The sequence below is a fragment of the Rhipicephalus sanguineus genome, chromosome 1, assembly GCF_013339695.2.
Source record: "Rhipicephalus sanguineus isolate Rsan-2018 chromosome 1, BIME_Rsan_1.4, whole genome shotgun sequence".
In the NCBI taxonomy this organism is placed as follows: domain Eukaryota; kingdom Metazoa; phylum Arthropoda; class Arachnida; order Ixodida; family Ixodidae; genus Rhipicephalus; species Rhipicephalus sanguineus.
The window spans coordinates 250,628,369-250,649,129 of NC_051176.1; the positions used below are offsets into that span (position 1 = coordinate 250,628,369).

General features: G+C 45.8%; 1 protein-coding gene across 1 annotated transcript in view; it reads left to right on the forward strand.

Moving 5' to 3' along the window:
* The first annotated feature begins 20,392 nt into the window (after positions 1-20,392).
* Positions 20,393-20,761, forward strand: part of LOC119382323 (aurora kinase) — a 32,934-nt gene continuing 32,565 nt past the window's right edge. The window contains exon 1 of the mRNA XM_049412702.1: positions 20,393-20,602. Coding sequence (XP_049268659.1) covers positions 20,393-20,602 — 210 coding nt within the window. The remainder of the gene's footprint in view (positions 20,603-20,761) is intronic.

Below are 20,761 nucleotides of genomic sequence, written 5' to 3' on the forward strand. Positions count from 1 at the left end.
TGTACAGCATGACTTACGTGCTACGCTCATGGGGTGCTGGCGGCCGTTTCGCTAGCTTGATCTACCCCGAAGTTGGTATTGCGCGACGTTACTGTGTGACGAACATAAATAACACGAGTTATCATGAAAATCATGACACGCATGTCATGTACAGCATGACTTACGTGTCACGCTCATGGTGCGCTGGCGGCCGTTTCGCTAGCTTTATATACACCAAAATTGGCATCTTGCGATGTGACCGTGTGACGAACATAAATAACACGAGTTATCATGAAAATCATGACACGCATGTCATGTACAGCATGACTTACGTGCGACGCTCATGGGGCGCTGGCGGCCGTTTCGCTAGATTGATATGCACCGAAATTGGTATCTTGCGACGTGACCATGTGACGAACATAAATAACACGAGTTATCCTGAAAATCATGACACGCATGTCATGTACAGCATGACTTACGTGCTACGCTCATGGGGTGCTGGCGGCCGTTCCGCTAGATTGATATACACCAATATTGGTCTCTTCCGACGTGACCGTGTGACGAACATAAATAACACGAGTTATCATGAAAATCATGACACGCATGTCATGTACAGCATGACTTACGTGCCACGCTCATGGGGCGCTGGCGGCCGTTTCGCTAGATTGATATGCACCGAAATTGGTATCTTGCGACGTGACCGTGTGACGAACATAAATAACACGAGTTATCATGAAAATCATGACACGCATGTCATGTACAGCATGACTTACGTGCGACGCTCATGGGGCGCTGGCGGCCGTTTCGCTAGATTGATATGCACCGAAATTGGTATCTTGCGACGCGACCATGTGACGAACATAAATAACACGAGTTATCCTGAAAATCATGACACACATGTCATGTACAGCATGACTTACGTGCTACGCTCATGGGATGCTGGCGGCCGTTTCGCTAGATTGATATACACCAATATTGGTCTCTTCCGACGTGACCGTGTGACGAACATAAATAACACGAGTTATCATGAAAATCATGACACGCATGTCATGTACAGCATGACTTACGTGCCACGCTCATGGGGCGCTGGCGGCCGTTTCGCTAGATTGATATGCACCGAAATTGGTATCTTGTGACGTGACCGTGTGACGAACATAAATAACACGAGTTATCATGAAAATCATGACACGCATGTCATGTACAGCATGACTTACGTGCCACGCTCATGGGGCGCTGGCGGCCGTTTCGCTAGCTTGATATACACCAATATTGGTCTCTTCCGACGTGACCGTGTGACGAACGTAAATAACACGAGTTATCATGAAAATCATGACACGCATGTCATGTACAGCATGACTTACGTGCCACGCTCATGGGGCGCTGGCGGCCGTTTCGCTAGATTGATATACACCAAAATTGGTACCTTGCGACGTGACCGTGTGACGAACATAAATAACACGAGTTATCATGAAAATCATGACACGCATGTCATGTACAGCATGACTTACGTGCCACGCTCATGGGGCGCTGGCGGCCGTTTCGCTAGATTGATATACACCAAAATTGGTATCTTGCGACGTGACCGTGCGACGAACATAAATAACACGAGTTATCATGAAAATCATGACACGCATGTCATGTACAGCATGACTTACGTGCCACGCTCATGGTGCGCTGGCGGCCGTTTCGCTAGCTTGATATACACCAATATTGGTCTCTTCCGACGTGACCGTGTGACGAACGTAAATAACACGAGTTATCATGAAAATCATGACACGCATGTCATGTACAGCATGACTTACGTGCCACGCTCATGGGGCGCTGGCGGCCGTTTCGCTAGATATATATACACCAAAATTGGTATCTTGCGACGTGACCGTGTGACGAACATTAATAACACGAGTTATCATGAAAATCATGACACACATGTCATGTACAGCATGACTTACGTGCCACGCTCATGGTGCCCTGGCGGCCGTTTCTCTAGGTTTATCGACCCCCAAGTTGGTATTGCGCGACGTTACTGTGTGACGAACACAAATAATCGGAGTTAACATGAAAACCATGACACGCATTTTCCTCAATGACATACAAGACGATGTATGCAGCTCTTTGCTGGCTGCTTCGCATTACATCGATTCCCACAATGCGTGGGATCTGCCGGCTTTTTTTCGTTTATTTTTCGTTCTTTCTCGTGTTCCTTTTTTTCGTTTTTTTTTAGACACAACCGTAATAAAACCAGGGATAGCGCAGGGGCCGTTATTTCTAGTATGTTTTTTATTGAATATCTATGATTTCTCACCAGGAACATTCTATAAAACAATTCTTTATTATTTATTGTTGTGTACTTATTGATTTTCTTGTCCTCTTCTTAGCAACTCAAGCAGCACATCTGAAGCGGCATGTCCAGCGTAATCCTCTTTGGCTATCATAAAATTATTTTTCTTTCTTGGGTCCTTACTTCTATCGACCTGCTGTTTTCAACCTAGCGAATGGGCATAGACATCCTAACGTTGTCGGTTATCGCAGGTCATCCTATAACAAGCTGATTTTGCCCCTATTCTCATAACAACAGACAACGCCAAGCAATCTCTAAAATACAACCTACACAAGTTTTTATTTGTATTCTGGCTCACATGAATCATGCTGTATGCGTATGGCTGCATCTAATTCATTGCTTTCTCCTTAGATTGCTAACGCGGTTATTTGGGTTGGGTGGGTATGTATTTTGTTGTAACATACATTAAGAAAACGAGGTAAAAATAAAATCGCATAATTAAGCCAACTATTTGCTTTGGAACGAGAGTATAAATCTGACGAGATTACATCCATATCTTTTCTTTATTTTTACTCGTAACTGCATGGTTAGAAATGGTAAATCCAAGCGTTTCCCTCCCCGCTTTCTCCGCGCCCAGCATTCTCATTAACCGTTCGCAGACTGCCGAACAACCGCTCTCACTTCTAATCGTATAACTCGTTGCCCCTTCGCTGTTGTATAGGTGCATACATGGCCACGTAAAAGCGCTCAGTTAAGGAAGGAGCCCACAACATGTGCCTTCAATTTCAGCAAAACGAAAAATCGATTCTGCAACGCCGGTGGATCGAGTCCTTGAAGACACTTTATAAAGCACGAAGAAAAGAGAGAGAGAGAGGGGGGGGGGGGGAGTCGATATTCTCGTCGACAGGAGCACTCAGGTTCGAACAAGGAAACAGAACAAACGAGTTAATGTCGGTCATTGTCTAACGCAGTTGCGGCTACGCCGCGCGCTGTGGGTTTATGTGGGTCATGACGCAGCAGGGAGGGCGTCCACATTACGGGTGTCTGCACTCAGATGAAGTCGCAGATGACTTAAGCACGACAGTTTTAGCTCCCAATACTGAGATCATGATCACAGTAGCACGTTGGGTTTGTCGGTGTCTGTCGGGAGCCTGCAGTAAGGAATGGTAGTTCATCTCGCACACTGTCTTCATTCTTCCTTTCCTGCGCACCAGATACAACTATGCAAGAGAGTTGCCTCCAAAGCCAGAAAGGGCTTCATACGAGAAAGCCAGTCAACCATGACGATTCTCGAGCAATTTCCAGCCTGTCTTGCTTCGGAGAATGCTGCGCGCGAGGCATGTAAGCACTTTCATTTTCGCGATTTCATTTTTCTGTACGAGCTATGAGCACGCCTCGTGGGGGAAGTCCCGGACATTCTTGCTGGTTTTCTTCACTTTTTTTTATTCACGTTGCTATTGAAATGGAGAACCGGCTTGCGGTAAATTGTAGATCTCACCTTAACCCAGAAAATAACATGTCTGCGCGTGTGTGCTTGCATGCGCTAACGATAATATTGAGCATCATTGTGCCGGGTATGCAACTTCGAGGCACGCAGTTTTTGAAACAGAATTGAAGAGTGCCAGAAGCTAATCGAGCGCGAGTCAAATATTGGCAAGTGCGAATCGAACGGAAACAAAGATCAAATAGTTTTTATAAGCTTGCCAATAATGGGCAGCCTCCTCACAATATTGCTACGGAGAAATTGCAGGCGACACGACAGGCGACAACTTGTCCTGTGTTGTAAATACAGCATGCACAGCCTCGAATTCGGTTTCCTTCGACGTAAAGTTATCAAATGGCTTTCACGTCATCGTTATTCTAACATTATGATGTTTATCTCACTACAGTGCACCTTATAATAGCTTCCTCATTAAAAGCAGCAAGTCAGCATCAGGTCCAAATAGCTAAGCAGTTTGGCCTCTCATTCAGGCATCCTTAGAGGCCAATTATATCTGAATGTACCTTCCAGACCAAATGATAATTGCATGCTGTCTGCGGCAATGGCGGACCGAAAAGAGCGGGCATTTTTTTTCTCTCAGTTCCGAAGGACATGCGCATGTAGGGATGGTCGATTAAAATTTTTAATCGATTAATCGTTAATCGTTAATCGATTTAGCCTTTAATCGATTAATTGCTTTCGGTGGAATCTTTTAATCGATTAATCGACATTTTTAATGGGTGATTTAAAACCGATATCTCTTTGTTTGAGAGGCATCGTTCGTGTTTAATATAGGCCCAAATCTTTTCATTAGACGTGCTGACGATCCAAAATTCCCACTTTCGAAAGTGTCGACGACGAGCGGAAATCCCGAGAAAGGTAAAAGAGAGACGAGGAGAAATTAAATAAGACGCTCGCTCTAGTAAGCAAGTAATCTTTTCTCGGTTTGTCGGTTACATATTGTGGAAGCCCTACATAATACTATAATTGCGAACTGACGCGATCTTTTTCTTGAGGTCACCTATGCAGAGATTACACAGAAATATACTGGCCTCAAACAGACCATCCGTACAGGCAACTGCGGGAAATAGAAGGAAAGAAGATTACATTTAGGGGCGCGTTTTTCTTTGTTAGACACAATATTAATTAGAACTAAAAGACAATATTGCCAAGAAAAAGTATAGGGGGTGTTATTTGTAATAATTGGGATATAAATCTGAAGAAAGTGAAGTGGACGTAAAGATAACTTGTCGCCGGAAGGGACCGAACCTGCGACCTTCGAATTACTTTTAGGGGCTTGTTTTTCTTTGTTAGACACAATACTAATTAGAACTAACAGACAATAATGCGAAGGAAAGTATAGGGCAGGTTAAGGGTGTATGACAAAGAAAAACGAGCCCTTAAAAGTCACCTTCTTTCCCTCATTCATAGCGAGGGTCTCGTTCTGGCAGACTTGGTGCCTTCAGTTAGTATGCGAGGGATTATTGGTCAGCTGCCAGCTCGTAAAAAAAAAAAGGTCACTTGCTACGTGACGCCAAAAGGCAGGGAAAGAGTGTTCCACACTCGCCGCCATGGCTGTGACCGGCGCTGACTAACACTCCTAGGTTTAAATGCACCTGTGTACGCTATGAAGTGGACGGGGTATGACCGCCGCCGTAGCTCAGTGGTAGAGCATCGGACGCGTTATTCGAAGGTCGCAAGTTCAGTCCCTGCCGGCGGCAAGTTATCTTTTTGTTCACTTTACTTTCTTCACATTGATATCCCAATTATTACAAATAACATCCTCTATACTTTCCTTGGCATTATTGTCTGTTAGTTCTAATTAATATTGCGGGAAATAGAGTGACATGAGTTTCTGCCTCCCGGCTAGAAAAAACAGCAGCTGCGCCAGTATACTCCGAAGGTTTCACCTGATCTTTGCCGTAACACGGCGCCACTCACACCTTTTCAATTGTGCGTACATCCTGAACTGTGAGCGCTATCTAGTGTACCAGACATTACAACATAAATTGCGCGACTGTCCTTTCTTGTCACAGCAGAAGACGGGGGCCTCTAGCTGAAAGCTGCATTTCTCCCTAAATATGCGACCATACAGTGTGCTACAAGGTCACTTCTTCAATAGTAATGCACTGGATGCTAGACGTTCGGTAAACCGACGCGTAAAGTTGCGTAAAGTTGCGTAAAATTGGTATACAGCAAATAAAAGATGGTTACTAGCGTCGTTGTCCTCTTTACGCTAGCAAACGTATCTTATTATGCATATACGGTTTACCTAATTATCTCCCCATCATCGTACTTCATCGCTCTTTTTGCCCCGTTGCGTTTTCCCCGGTGCAGAGTAGCAGGCAGGGGCGTACTAGCTCAGTCCACCCTCTCTGCCTTATAATACATTTTCTCTCTCTGTTTCATTGGTAAACAATATTTTATTTGCTAAAGAGTAAAACAGAACGGCACTAAGAACCAGTGAGTAAATAAGCAGCGCATATTACAATGCCGCACTTACACAAGAAACGAGAAAAATCTGAAGGTTGAATAAAATAAAAAGAAAGTTGCGATTGACACTACAGGTGACGAAAACTACTCGTTTACCAAATGTAAGCAGACATGCGTTTATGCGGCAACACGATGAAACAGCGCGGCAAAAAACAAACACGAACAAAATAAGCTACAAGACGATGCGCTTGCACGTATGAAATTTACAGAAAAGAATAAACTTCTTTTTTGAAAGTTGGCGAATCCACATGCTGCTTACTTTCTCAACAGTCCCCTTTTGTTTTGTTTCATGGGGTTGCTGCTCCGAACCACATGCTTTTTTCTACTGAGCGAAGAAATTTCAGTTGCCCGAGATGCTCGGGCGACAACTGACACCTCCTTTGGGTCGCCACACATCCAGCATGCGATAAAAGGCGCTCGGATGCTACTGACGTTGCAGGGATTGGCAAATACTCCATTGCAACGTCAAACACATGATCTAGGCCAGTACGCATGCTGTGCCAAGTCTCAAGTGGGTTCGGATTGGTGGGGCGATCGACTACAGGGTTACTATAGTATGTCTTGAACTGAGAAGGCATTTAGTTCATCGGATCGTACACCAGTGCAACGCAATTGCGTAGAAGTGCGCGATCGACGGCATCCCAAATAGAACCAGAAAAAGTAGTAGTATTCGGCTTTGCAACTTCCTGCGTCTAAGGATAGCGTTCAGGGTCTGCGTCTCAGGATAGGGCGCCTCGCAGTCATGCGCTCCGGCCAAGGGGCGAGGTTGGGGGCGGGAGTGGGGGATGCCGTAATCGATTAATCGAATAGTTTTAATCGATTAATTCGGTTAATCAAAAGGCACAAATCGATTGATTATTTGATTAATTGTGGACCTTTAATCGATTAATCGTTCATCGATTTTACCGTCCCTATGCGCATGGTGTCGCTGTTGTATAAGGTACGTTGCAATGAAACATTCATGTATTTAATTCGATGAGAGGACACAGGTTCTGCATATATTATTAGTGCCTAACAATAGCCACTGCCGAATGCAGTGTCTAAACGGCATTCATTGCGGTGATTGGTTTTCGTTGGAAACGTGAGGTTGCATCAACGATACAGTCTGCTGTCCCTTTTGGTGTGTACTGTGAATGGGATGAAATTCATCGCATTTTTACCTGAAGACAGTCAACGGTGTAAAGTATTCGAAGGTTATTTGAACTATATTCGGACCTTTAACACTGTATATTCGATTCGAGGACCAAAATCGAACAGTGAATATTCATTTTGAATACCGAATCGAATCGCAAAACATTCGATTCGTCATTTAGAAGTGCCGAATATTCGCACACCCCTACGCACGTGTGTATGCTAAACCACGTCTAAACTGACGTCGTTCAATACATTTTCGTGCTCCCTGAAATTGAACGCCATCAGTTGTAGGATAACGGTGTTACTGGAGAAAGGAAACGTTACTGTGACAGTCGCGGCGTTAAAGGACATCACTTATGTCCGTTTGCTCAAGTCTGCCAGTGCCCGCGCGAGCAAGTGTGCCCGTAATAAAATCCTTCCTATCTCGATCGTGCTTTAGAAAACAGCAAACTTCGTTTAAAGCAGACCTCGGCAGATATCCATTGACCTAGTCTGACTGGATAACTTAATCAACGCAGAATTCGAGAAGTTGCCATTGTAAAGAAAGAGAAGACACAGACTTACCCCTAGAAAAAAGAACAAAAAAATTACAGTTGCGCATTCTCCTAAGACGACTCGAAGGCGGAAGCTTTCCGGTGTGGCTATCATCGTCGTCATCATCATCGGAACTTGAGAGGTCACGTGGGTAGCTGCACACTTCGTTGATGCTGTGGCTGATTATTATAATGACGCTGATGAATCACAGTTCAGTCCTTTGTGATGGTTTGACAGCTTTCAATCACCCACTCGTTACGCAATTCACATGGTGTGACGCCTGGTGTGATTGTGCACTTCTTCCGCGCAACATTGCATCTGTTAACGTGACTCCTTGCCCAACATGAATACTGTATAGGGTCTTCCTCTAAAGCGCTTTCAAGCACCGGAGTGGCCCTGTGGTACAAGATTTGTCTGCCGCATAGAATACCTGGGTTCAATTCACGCTCGAACTCTGTTTTTTATCTGATTTTTATGAGGTCGTGTGGGTTTTTGTACCGCACGCCGCATTTTTCAAAGTCAGCGTCTGGCGAGGCGCTGACCTTAATAAATTATTGAGTCATTTGTGACTTCTGCGCTCTTTCTATCATACAATGTTTAATTTTATAATAAATGAAAAATAATATATCGTGATACCTAAGAGTTGTCTTACAGAAAATGACGTTTTTTATAGGCGCTTTCTTTATTATTGATTATCTACTGCCGCATTCGAGCAGGGTCAGTCGCACCTAAACCACGGAGCCGCCGAACCTACAAGGTTTGTTCGTTTGTTTGTTTGTCGCCTTCAGGAGGCTGGCTCATACCCACGATGGGGATTGGCCACACTGACAATTATAAAGGGAAATGTAAACCCTATGAAACGTCAAAAAGAAATAAGAGCAAAACACGATGTAAATAAAAAGTGAAAGAGTTAAGAAATTAGAAAAGCTGTAGGATAACGATTGAAGGAAATAAGAATAAAAAAAGAAGAAAATTCGGCAGATCCCACGCGTTGTGGGAATCGGTTACATGCGAAGCAGTCAGCGAGTACTTCTATGCTGTATTTTATGGCTTTGAGCCAAGCATTACCAGGTGGATCGACATGTTATTGTAAGGGCAGAGGCTGTGTGCCCATCGTGGGCTTATCAGGCACGTGGACAACACTGGCGTTTAAAGGGTAACCAATGGTCTGACTTAACGTCAGCACTCACGTTAGAGTACATACGTCAGTATTATCAAAACTAAGTGCACTCTATGGTGCAATCATCTGAATATCATAGGTAACTGTCGTTAATGTACCCCTCCGGGGTCAAGCAATGCTTCAATATAGCTTGCTGAATCGTTGGTATAGAAATGTAATGTTTATTAGGCTGCTGTAAAAGCGCAGCCAACACTGGAACCACAGACGTTAATCTGATATGACGCCTGTATCGAAGGAGCACATATGTAGTGTTTATTGGTTTCTTGTAAAATCAGATAGCCAGCACCACAACCACTTTTCACCGACATTACGCCTGCATAGGCTGTTTTTCCAAACCAGTTTATAGACCTGGCTTGGCTATGTGGTAGAATACCTGGCTGCCACGCAGAATGCTTGGGTTCGATTCCTGCTGGGATCCAAGTTTTTATTCTTTTCATTCTTCCTTCTTAACGGTATCGCATTTAAATTACCAATTCCTGTTCTCGCCGTTCTTGGGTAGATATAAAGTGTCAATCATCTGTGGCGCATACCCGTACACCGTGGCCCGTGGTAAACGGGTATGTGCCACACGTGTCCGGAGGAAAAGGGTTTGACGACGTACGCGACAGGATCTTCACGTCATTCATGTCATGACCCGACAGTCATACTCGTCAAATTTTGTTATCCTCTCATGCCAATTTTGGTCTACCCCAAGTTAAGGAGGCGATCATGGGAGCACCCAGACGTAGGCGGCTAGATAGATAGATACGTAGATAGAAACGCCCAAATTGCCGAATGTTCGCTAAGAAATGCTTCGCATTTAATAATAATAAAAAAGGGGAAAAAAAAGTTGGTTGCAGTGGTCGGTAAAATTAGCAGCGTACAAGGTCATTCCATCAATAGCTTCAATGTTATGTATCGCGGTTTTCAAACTAGTCTTAGTGCTTCTTTTGTTGAGGCTGACCGAATGAGGAAAACTCTTAAGCGCTTTTTTTTTAATGTTTCATGCGGAAAGAGAAGAAAAGTTCGCGGTCGCTAAGGTAGACGCAACTACTTGCTTCAGATGCTAGCTGTAGTTGCGTTGCTACCACGGAACATTTCTGTTCGCTTTATAGCCCGAGCTGTCACGAAGCGCGCATGCAGAACCGCTCTCTACCACGCGCATGCATTTTCCGGTTTACTATAAACCTGCGTGCAACACGATGTAAACCACTGGCTTCGTCCGGTAAGGAGTCGGGTTTGGTAAAGGCCGGGTGGCACCTGTGGCAAGCGCAGGTGACAGTCTCGTGGCCTCCAAGGTCGGGCGCCGAGAAAAGGGCGCGTCGTGTGAGTTGCGCCGTTCCGCCTGGAGAGCTCGCGGCGCCTTTGACCTCAGCGGCTCGCACACCGTTTGGACGCGTGCCACGCGCGGGACTGAACCTCGACATCTCACACGCCTCGATGCAAGGCTCTCGTACAGCGGTGAAGCGCGAAATTGAATCTTGCACCGTGAGACTGAGATATGGCTGACCGTGTAAGTCGTTCTGTTGCGCAGACGCGGTCGTTCGTTCGGGATGAATGCGAAATACGCGAGTCGTTTTCGATCTGCCGCGATTTCAGCATGCTTCGTCGAGCCTTTCGTATCGACTGTTGCAATTTTCATCTTCGTCTCGCCGTTTGTATTCGTCTCTCTATATTCAGAAGCCACAGGAAACTCACCCACGTAAAGCATTCCATCCATGATACACAAACGTGTGAACCATTGTGATGTCGTCGTGTTTCGCCGTCGTTTCGTCATTGTTGTTTTTGCCGTTGTCATACCGGTGGACGTCGTGTGTCTGTCATTGCGTTAGTGTCCCTCGTTGCCATAGGGCCGGTTAACACTGTTTAACTGGTGTTAACTGTGAGTAGGACCGGTTGGTTCCTTACTTAGGTTCTGACGGAATGACCCAACCCACTACGAGGGACTGGTCACCAATCGTGTGCAAGCAGAAGTTGTGGGAAAAAATATAGAGAAGAAAGCCTAGAAAGATGATTTGTAAAGAAACGAAAATTTTATAGTATTGATATTTTTTTTAGTCTGTTAAGAATTTAAGGAACATTGATCCCACTCCTTCTTCTGCTCAGTAAGGGTGGCCCCATAGACCCCACTCAAAGTTGACAACTTGAGAGGCTTCCCACTTTCTCGTCTTCTTCTTGTCCTCCTCGAGTCACGTGTTATACCGAGTGTTCTTTAAGCAATATTGCCCCGTGCGCTTCTTTTGCTACTTTTATGAAACCGGTCCGTTACACGTATAACAACTCACTTGCGCAAACAGCGCCCGAATGTCTGGGAGCCTTCCAGATTATTTTAGAATCTTAGGCTTGAGAGCGCAAACACGAACAGTTGAGTTTATTCTAGAACTCACGCGGCCACCAGCAATAAGGCTCGAATGTTCGATGCCGCACGTATAAATGCCGTCGCCCCTTACCTCAGATCAGATTTTCGACGGCCGACGCTCTGTTCACCGCTATCAGTGTGCAGCATGTATTTCTTGTGGTTTACTTTTTATGCCGGGGTCCACCACGGCTCCACTGACGTATTTCCGTCACGGATATGACGTTGTAAAATATAAAGAGTAATAGTGGGCAAAGAGAAAAACCAGAAGGAAAAGATCCGTCACCGGGAATCGAACTTACGACCCCTCGCTCCATAGCGCGCCGCGCGAAACGATTTGGCCACGGACGGCACGCGCTTCACAATGCTAACGGCGAGCTATTTATATACACTATTTGCCGGTGGCAATACTCAGAGATCCGTGTTACAGCGTGTTTTCGTTATCAGTAGCGAGATGGCGCGAAGGACTCGAAGAGCGCGCTTTAAAAGTAGCCGACGTTGCGACGAGCGCCCGCCTCTACAGGGCGTGGTCCCTCGTGCGTGCGCTTATCTCGTGATCGCGGTGGTTCGTACATCTTGCGTTGAGAGCACGGAGGTCATTTGGCCCACTGCAGCGGCCGCTTTTGCGAAAGGATCGCGGTGCTCACGCAGAAATAAGTTACAAATGTGACAGTTCGCTCTCATCCTGTGTATGTTCGTTCCGTGCGTCCTTTCTGCTTGAGCAGCGCGTTGGAAGTTTCGAGCTGCTTGCCGTTTTTCGCGTGACATTACAATTTGTTGGTGTAGTATTAATGCCTTCGCCATTGGGGCGAAAGAATGCGCAACAAACGCTCAACTACGTCTGTGAAGACACGTTTCACTTTCGTGTTATACCGATTCCTATGACAGAGGGATCAGCCGTGTTTTTTGGTTTCCCGGGCACAAGTTTGCCTAAATAAAGCGTTACGTCTTTAATAGCTTGACTACCGTCTTCTTCGCCGTCACGACCACGTGACAATATAACGTTTTCTTTTTTAATTTAAATTTTTTAAAATTCTTCAGCTCGATTACTCCAAGCGGCGGACATTACCTCCACGAAAGATCCAAACACATAATCTGAGATTTAACAAAGTACATTGCTTATTAATTTATTAACGGTGCACATTGCAACGTTTGCGAATTGTAGCCCGTGAATTGTCAAGTGGTATCCAGTTTGAACGAATTTTCTGGGCGGCACCAGTTTCGACGTATTCGTTGCCGACGTGTGCGACGAAACTAACGGGACGGCCGAACACCTTCTGTGGAGCTGCTCTGCCTTTGACTCGATCCTAGAAAGGACAATTTATTCCCTGGGTGGGCTTCGACCTGGTTCCCTGCAAGAGTCAGTTGATCCGCCACCGCTCATCGGGTCCAAGAAGGTACTCCTGTTATGACATGTTTTTTTTTTACTATTTCAAGGAGAAAGAAGGACCTGGCTGTCTATTTGCAGAGCCGGCCTCGGGACCACTCCAACTCGAGGAAGAAGAGTACCCCGGTCGGGCCGGTCCCTCTCCCCAACCCCCTTAGAGCAAGTACCTTTTTTCTGCCGCAATGTCCTAACCTATTACATCCAGAAATAAAGACGTTTAAAAAAAAAGAGAGAAACTAATGGGCGTTCAAGTTGATAATTGTGCCTCTTTGCACAGAACGGTGTTTCACGTTTTGTTAAAAAAAAGTAACTGTAACAACATTACATGTTTATTGCGTGTTTGCTTCAGCATATCTCGAAATCCGCGCAATCTTCAGATTTCATTCCAAGTGGATAAGCCTTGCGAACTCACCTACCACAATTGGTCAATTGCAGTATCTTTTGCAAATGTCAAGGACACAGAAAAATAGACACACTTGATCAATCGCTTGGTCGAGTGTGTCTTGGCAGGTGAGGTGTCGCACTGCTCAGCTCGAGGACGTGATTTCGATTCCAGGCCCCGGTGGAAGCATTTCTATGGGGACGAAATGCAAGGATCGAACACCTGTGTGCTTAAAGTTAGGTGCACCGGGTGGTCGAAATTAATCCGCAGTCGTCCACTACGGCGTGCCTGATAATCTTATCGTGGTTTCCGCACGTAAAACCCAACGAATCTAACCATTCGATTTGTCAGTCTGCTTGCTGCCATGTTATGGTGTAGACACTTTGTTGTGTTATTTTTCAACACGAAAGTCAACCAGGCAAGTGAGTCTTTGTAAACCCATTAGTTAGTTAGTTAGTTAGTTAGTTAGTTAGTTAGTTAGTTAGTTAGTTAGTTAGTTAGTTAGTTAGTTAGTTAGTTAGTTAGTTAGTTAACGAAAAGTCAATTTTCTTATTCTTTTTTGTTTTTATTGTTTACTCGCTAAGCGAAGATTTAAAATTTGTAGCCTTTTTACAGTTATGGTGCCTGCAAATACAATTTTATTCGTCATGTTGATGCGAGCATCTTCTCAGCCCTCTAGAGCGGCTGCAGGGCTCGCATACCTGGCAAGATATCTGGCGCGATACTCACGATAGGGACTGAATGATTGCTTTTCTGACTAGCCTTACGCTAGTGCATGCCATATTTATTTTGTCAACCATGAACCATGGTGTTCGGACAAGCAAATGTGGTTTCATGTTGGTACGGTTCATTTCGAGTCCTCGGCGGCATACCTATATGATGGGAATGTACTGAGGTTTATATGCCTTGAATGCACTGATAACGGTAGTTAACTGGCACATTTAAGAACTTAATATCGATTTACGTGCAGTTAAACTACTTCATAGAGATACCGAGCAAGAATCCTAGTTCAATAAAAAAACGATAATATAAAATACGTTAAACTTGTCAAATAAGTGCAATCGTAATGGTCTTCAGGCTTTATTTTTCATTGATTTTTTTCTCGTCCTTTTAATGGGTAGAGTTGTATAGGTATACTGACACAGATAATCAAGCGCAATGTCTGTTGGCGTCCTTTGTTAAGCGAGGTGCTACTCATACGTACATCACCGATTCATGGTAATGTAATATGTGCGAAAGAAACGAAAATGTAGTGAGAAGTATGTGCACGGCCCGCTAGCACTGTTATTCGCAAACAGGCCAAACTCTAGCATTCCTTCGCATGCTTTTTTTCGCTTCCAGCGCGGTGCGCCGGGGCCCACGGTTCTGTGTCTGCTTTGTATCCGTCTATTTTCGAAGTCCTTTATGTGTACACTTTCCGGTGGGTTACGAGAAGCAGCGAAGGAATGACGGAGTAGTATGCTCCGCTTTCAGAAACGCGTAAACGCCGCGAGACGTGTTTTTCTTCCACTGTATACACACACTGCAAATAACCAGGCATTCACGTAGAGACAGAAGCTCCCTTCGGCGCAGAATGAATAAATACGTGTGGCTATTCCCTCGCTCGTAAGTTTGTTCGAGTCCCTCGCCTTCGTTTGAGTGCATGTGTATGCGCCGACAGATGCGTCCTGGTAAGCCTCTCCCGGTGGCCAATGAGTAAGGAACGAATTGAGAAATCATTTCTACAGAATTTTCGCATACATAGCCAGACGAGTCAATATTGTCGTTCATTAACCGGGACAGGATGGGATGTCTACCTGCTAAAAATCCCGCTATCCCAAAATTGTTGCCTAAACGAGAACAAACACTACAGGAGCGACCAAGGTAAAGTAAATTGATTATAATGATTTAACCTTTGCAGATATCGGTCAGTCCGAGCAACTCGTGCATTAAGGACAGCGAAGCTGCACACATGACAGAGTTCTGACGGTTTTCGAATGTCGAGTAGTGTTCTTTGACCCTCACAGGTCCCCGGGAGACAGCAGGAGAGGAGGGGGGGGAGGGTTGCGAGGGAGAGGTGCGTCCTCATTCCCAGGCGCAAGTGTAGTTACGGATGTGTCGTACTTATGCATGCATGCACGCATAAGTACGACACATCCGTAACTACATTTAAGGATTCTATGGCTCTTGTCACAGAGACACATGCCCATTCGGCAGATAGAGAGAGAGAGAGAGAGAATAAATTTATTTGCTCGAAGGGCAAGCATTATCGTAGCCTCTTGCAGCCAGGCCCTTAGTCCAGGGCTCCCGCAACGTCGGCCATAGCTGACCGATCAGCCATGGTTTATCGACCGATCAGCCATAGCCGACCTTCGAAGTCCCTGCCGGAGAGCGCTACTGAAGCAGAAAGGTCGGGTGCCACCACGTCGAATGATGGCGTGCCGAAAGGCTGCTGCATACCTAGACAAAAAGCGCTTCTGTGATAAAAAAAAAAAAAAATTACAGCACGTAGTAATAGCGAAGCGTCGGCTTTACTCTGCCATTGTATTCTTATCTAAGGGAACGGAAAGGAATATCAAAATACTTGATGCCAGTGGAGCATCCTCCGCGGTATGGCGCTATACGGCGGCTGTGCCCCTTTCCACCTTCGCGTAGCCAACGCGCACTACAGTATGCGTTGGCTGTGAGGTCTAAGAATGACAATATATTTTTTTTTCCTGTTCCTTTTCAGACGATTCAGCCATACGTGTAACGTGCCCGACTGTTACTAATTTCAGGATGACGCTATAGGAGACGTGAACGTATTGCACAAAACGAGAATGAAGACGAAATGTGCTCAACAAGGGCAAACGTGAAAGCGGTGTTGTCCTGTTCTAATAATATCCGGGTGCATTGAAATTTGCTCTTGAACCAATTTTACCAAATCGTCACGTGGCGAAGATGTCCTCAAGTATTGTCTAGCTACTCAAGCAAGAGTTTCTCCGAGAGAACTTACGACAATTTCGTAACACTTAAGACACCGAGGCGCACTTTGGATGGTGCTATATCGCAGAATGATGTACTACACTTGTGTTCGCTGATTCCCAAGTGTCAACGGCTGATTTCATCGATTATAGAACTCGTAAAAATTTGGCATCTATGTGAAGGGCTGCGTCAATGTGTAATTGATCTCAAAGAAGTGGAATATAGCCTCCGGCGAAGGGAATTCTGAGGGAATTAGGGCTGTCAAGATTGCACGAAGAAACCGGAAATTTTTTTTTTATCCTCTGAAAGGGACCCCTGTACTGGTTGCGCTTTCAGCGTGCAGTATTGTCAGGTTTACAGAGCACGTCAAGTTAAACTAGGTTACTATATGTTTATAGTTTTCTTTTTCACTGCGAGTTTGCTTTTAAACGAAAATGTGCAGCAACCTTTCTTAATTTCACTGAATTCATTATTGTTCACCAGAAATTGTTCGGCCGTCATGGCCTCATCAGTGCTCATACCGACGCGACTAGACAAGATAGTTTACTGACGTTGGTTCAGACGGTGCGCCGCTCTGGATGTTTAGCAAATACCGAAAAATGTGAAGGGTTAACGAAGCGTTCATCTGAGTTCACGGACTTGCTGTTCGCGAACTGGCGCGCAAGGTTGTCGACAGTCCTCCTGGGCATTCAGTGCCGAGAGGCTTTGGCGAGAGGACCGAATGTATACAGCCGTCTTGGGTGGGGTTTCTTGCGTGACTGTCTGACAGCTTTAAGAGCGAAATGCACACGCACACAGTTGCAGCAACTTCTTCCTTCTTTCGTATTCGCAGACGCGCCCAGCGGTGGCATCGCCATGGTGCGAACCGCGCGCCAACCCTCGCGGCGCCCCTGCATGGGCTCGTGTGCAAAAACGACGATTAGCCCCGGCCGCGTCCACCGTAGGTGAGCCCCGCGGCACTTCCAGCCGCTGCGTTTTCTTTCTGCTGGGAATGCCGCTCTTTGCGCCGACGACACACGGATTCGACCCCCGCTCGCGACAATTCGGCCTTCCAATGCTCCGCAACGTGGAGGCCTGCTGAGGAGACTACTTGTAGCCATTGTGCGTTCATTTGGATTTCTCTCGTCTTTGCCTGTGCGTCGCGGGTTTTCGCAGCTCTTACATGCAGTCTCGTACAGCGCAAGCCGGAGCGTCTGCGCTGTCTCGTCAGCGCCAGAAATGCGTAGCCTTATCGTTAGACTTGTTCCAAAGGCACGCCGTGACTTCGTGTTACGGGTGCACGTAGTTGAAATGTTTTCGACTCGGTGAACCCTTGAGCTAAATATATTTCCCTAATATGATTTTGTTAATTCCAAACGCAGAAATGTGTAATGTTCTTAGGAAAGGGACGTGCAACTTAGCATTTGTCTCAAGTGTTTAGAGAAGGCATGGTAACATCAACATCCGTGTGTTTTACGTAATTTAACTTTCGTTTTCAGCATTACTTCATCTTCTGTTGAGCTCATGTATATTAGTTTGTCATGTCAGAGTGATGACAGCCGCCTCTGTATCGAAATAGTGAAGGTATTATCTATACTGCCTTAATACATGCAACGTGGTCTAGTAGCACTTGTATCTGCTACAGTTTCGCAATACACGTGAAAGATTTATGTGCCTGAATGCGGTCTTCTTGTTCTTACTCAAAATTCTTAACTACTCTTCATATACAGGGTGTCCCAGCTATCACGCAGCACGATTAAAAAAAAGAGGAACGGCGTTACGCGAATAAAACCTACAGCATATTGTTCCTAGTACACTAGAGTAGCCACTGCTATTTTTTCGTTAATGAGGCTTAATTAATTAGTCATAATTATATTTCTAACTCGACAAGTACTCGCCTAATAGTCAAAATGTCAATGAGGCGTATGTAGGCATGTTCAAATGGCATCTAACTGCGCTACTTTCAACAACGTGCTAATTGCGCGCTCATTTTTTCCGCTTGATCAAGAAAGCCCGCGAAATATGAAAAGTGACACGTGACTAGAGTGTTGCGCGCGTCGGGAACCAGCGCCCTCAAACAGGCTCCCTATGAGGCAGACAGTATCAAGGAAAAAATGCAGAAAGAAAAAAAAACGCATCGCCCTATCTGCCACTCCCCGGCCTAGAAACGCACCGCTTGGCTTTACAGAGTCAGGCCGTAATCAGAACACCTGCCGCGTTATCAATGAGAACAGTCGGCCGTGAGATATGGATGATTGCGGCGTACTATCGAACGGATTGAATCCCAGCGAAATTGCGCGCATATCGCTGGCGCCCGACCTGTACCCTTGCCAAAATGCGGAACGCTGTCTTTCGCAACAGGCAACAGGCAAAGCGGTTGTTTGCAGTAATCTTATTTGAGGGCGCTGGTTTCCTTTGCGGGTGGGAGCGTAGTCACGTGTTATTTTTCATATTTAGCGGGCTTTCTTTATCAGCCGGAAAAAATGTGCGCGCAATTAGCACTTTGTTGAAAGTAGCGCAATTAGATGCCATTTGAACATGCCTACATACGCCTCATTGACATTTTGAGAATTAGGCGAGTACTTCTCGAGTTAGAAATATAATTATGACTAATTAATTAAACCTCATTAACGAAAAAATAGCAGTGGCTACTCTAGTGTACTAGGAACAATATGCTGTAGGTTTGATTCGCGTAACGCCGTTCCTCTTTTTTTAAATCGCGCTGCGTGATAGCCGGGACACCCAAATCAGAGGCTTCTAAGAAGGCAAGAAGAGGGCGTTGGACCTGCGGGAATAAAAGTCAGCTAGAATCAATTCAGTACAGAAAACCACTGACGTATCGCGTGCGCTATAGTTAAGATGGCGCACAGCGCATGCATGTCAGAATCTCGCGCTTTCAGTTATGAGCTTGTCATTTGCTTGTCACATCACCAGCGACTCTACTTAAACGCATACTGCACTCATAGGACGAAGCCTGCCCTGGCTTAATTGTGGAATCATATTAACTTGCGTGACAGACGCCATGCGTAGTGTGCGAAGAAAGCAAAATGATGTACGGAAAAGTCCATTGGGCCTTGAGAGTTTCAAAGGTTATTTGGGCCTTATCGACCACACAGTGAGAACACCAGTAAAAATGTTTATATTCCACATACTTCGAGTAGTTGAAGTACTGAAAACATTGCGCCAGTGTTCGAGTTTTTTCAGTGCAGTGTGGTTTCAATAGCGAGTTTTAGAATTGCGTGCGTTGCGGCCGTAACGACGTTGCGTACCCAAGAGCGCCACGTTTCTTAGGCCACGTGCGTAAAAATTCTGCTCATGAGCGCTGCGGTAAGCGCTGCGTTCTTGTGTACGCAGCACCGTTACGGACGCAACGCACGCGGCTCTAGAACTTTCTCATTGAGAGTTTAGTGCCGGAGACCCCAAGCCGCTTGCGTGCAGAAGAAAGCAGAGAGAGCACAAAAGAACGCAAGAACACTGGACCCAACGGCTTGGGGTCCCCGGCACTAAATCTCTCTAATAAAGAGTTTTAGTACCGAGGAAACGTTGTTTGTTTGTTTGTTTGTTTCTTTCTTTCTTTCTTTCTTTCTTTCTTTCTTTCTTTCTTTCTTTCTTTCTTTCTTTCTTTCTTTCTTTCTTTCTTTCTTTCTTTTACAGCCATCTCAAAGGAAGTGGCTGTAAAGGCATGCAAAAACAGAAAAAAACAATGAAAAAAAAAGGAGCACCGCTATAGGCTGGTATTATTGCTGTCTTCGCGTTACTTTCCCATAAGGGTGGAATTACACATGAGTGGAAAGAAGCGAGCACCTTGTCCACTTATTAATATAGCGCGTTGTAATCACGCTGATGACGGTAGATGAATGCGCAGAAGCCCCGAAACTGAGCGTCAGCGAATGAATCAAGACACCGTCATGCACACGTGGTGAACATAAAGGACTTAGCGTGTCTTTTGTAATAACGTGTTCGCCTTAATTTCAGGTGTGACAGCATACTCTGCCTTCTAGCAGTATGTAGAACTAAGTAAAATCCCTAAGCGAGGACTACATGTTAATCAAGTGGGGAGCCAGATTTGAATGCCCGCAATATGAGTATTCGTATAGTTTACAACTGAACGCGGCGTGCTCCCTCATACCGCTCATGTGCCGGTGTACTTGTAGTCTGCATTAAGGTACGCGCTCACGAATAGCGTAATGAGGCGCTGGAGCGTGCTTCCTGGCGCTATAGCGTGTGACTCCTTGGTGTGCAGGCCGGCCGGCGGCCGTGAGATGCAGGGCGTCGGCCGCGGTCTGGCATGCTGACCTGCGCCGACACGCCCTTACCGACTCTGCACACACTGGCGCCGGGTCTATTCTTCACCTGTCACTTGTCCAAGCGGTCCAGCGCGCGTAATGCTCCTGTGACGCCCCCGATCAAAGAACGGCCACCCAAAGAGTTCAAGCGCATACCGCGCCGTCGGAGTACGTGCGCGCGTGCGCCTCTCAAGTGGACTCAGGCGGCGGCCGTAAGTGCGTTCAGCGAGTGCCGGTATTATTGACGCAGAATTTCATCACTCGCGTACTTGTACACGATCGTATGAATTCTGGGGCCCACAAAACTTCTTTCACCCGCCACGGTAGTCCAGTGGTTATGGTGCTCGCTGACCCGAAGGTTGCGGCCGCGG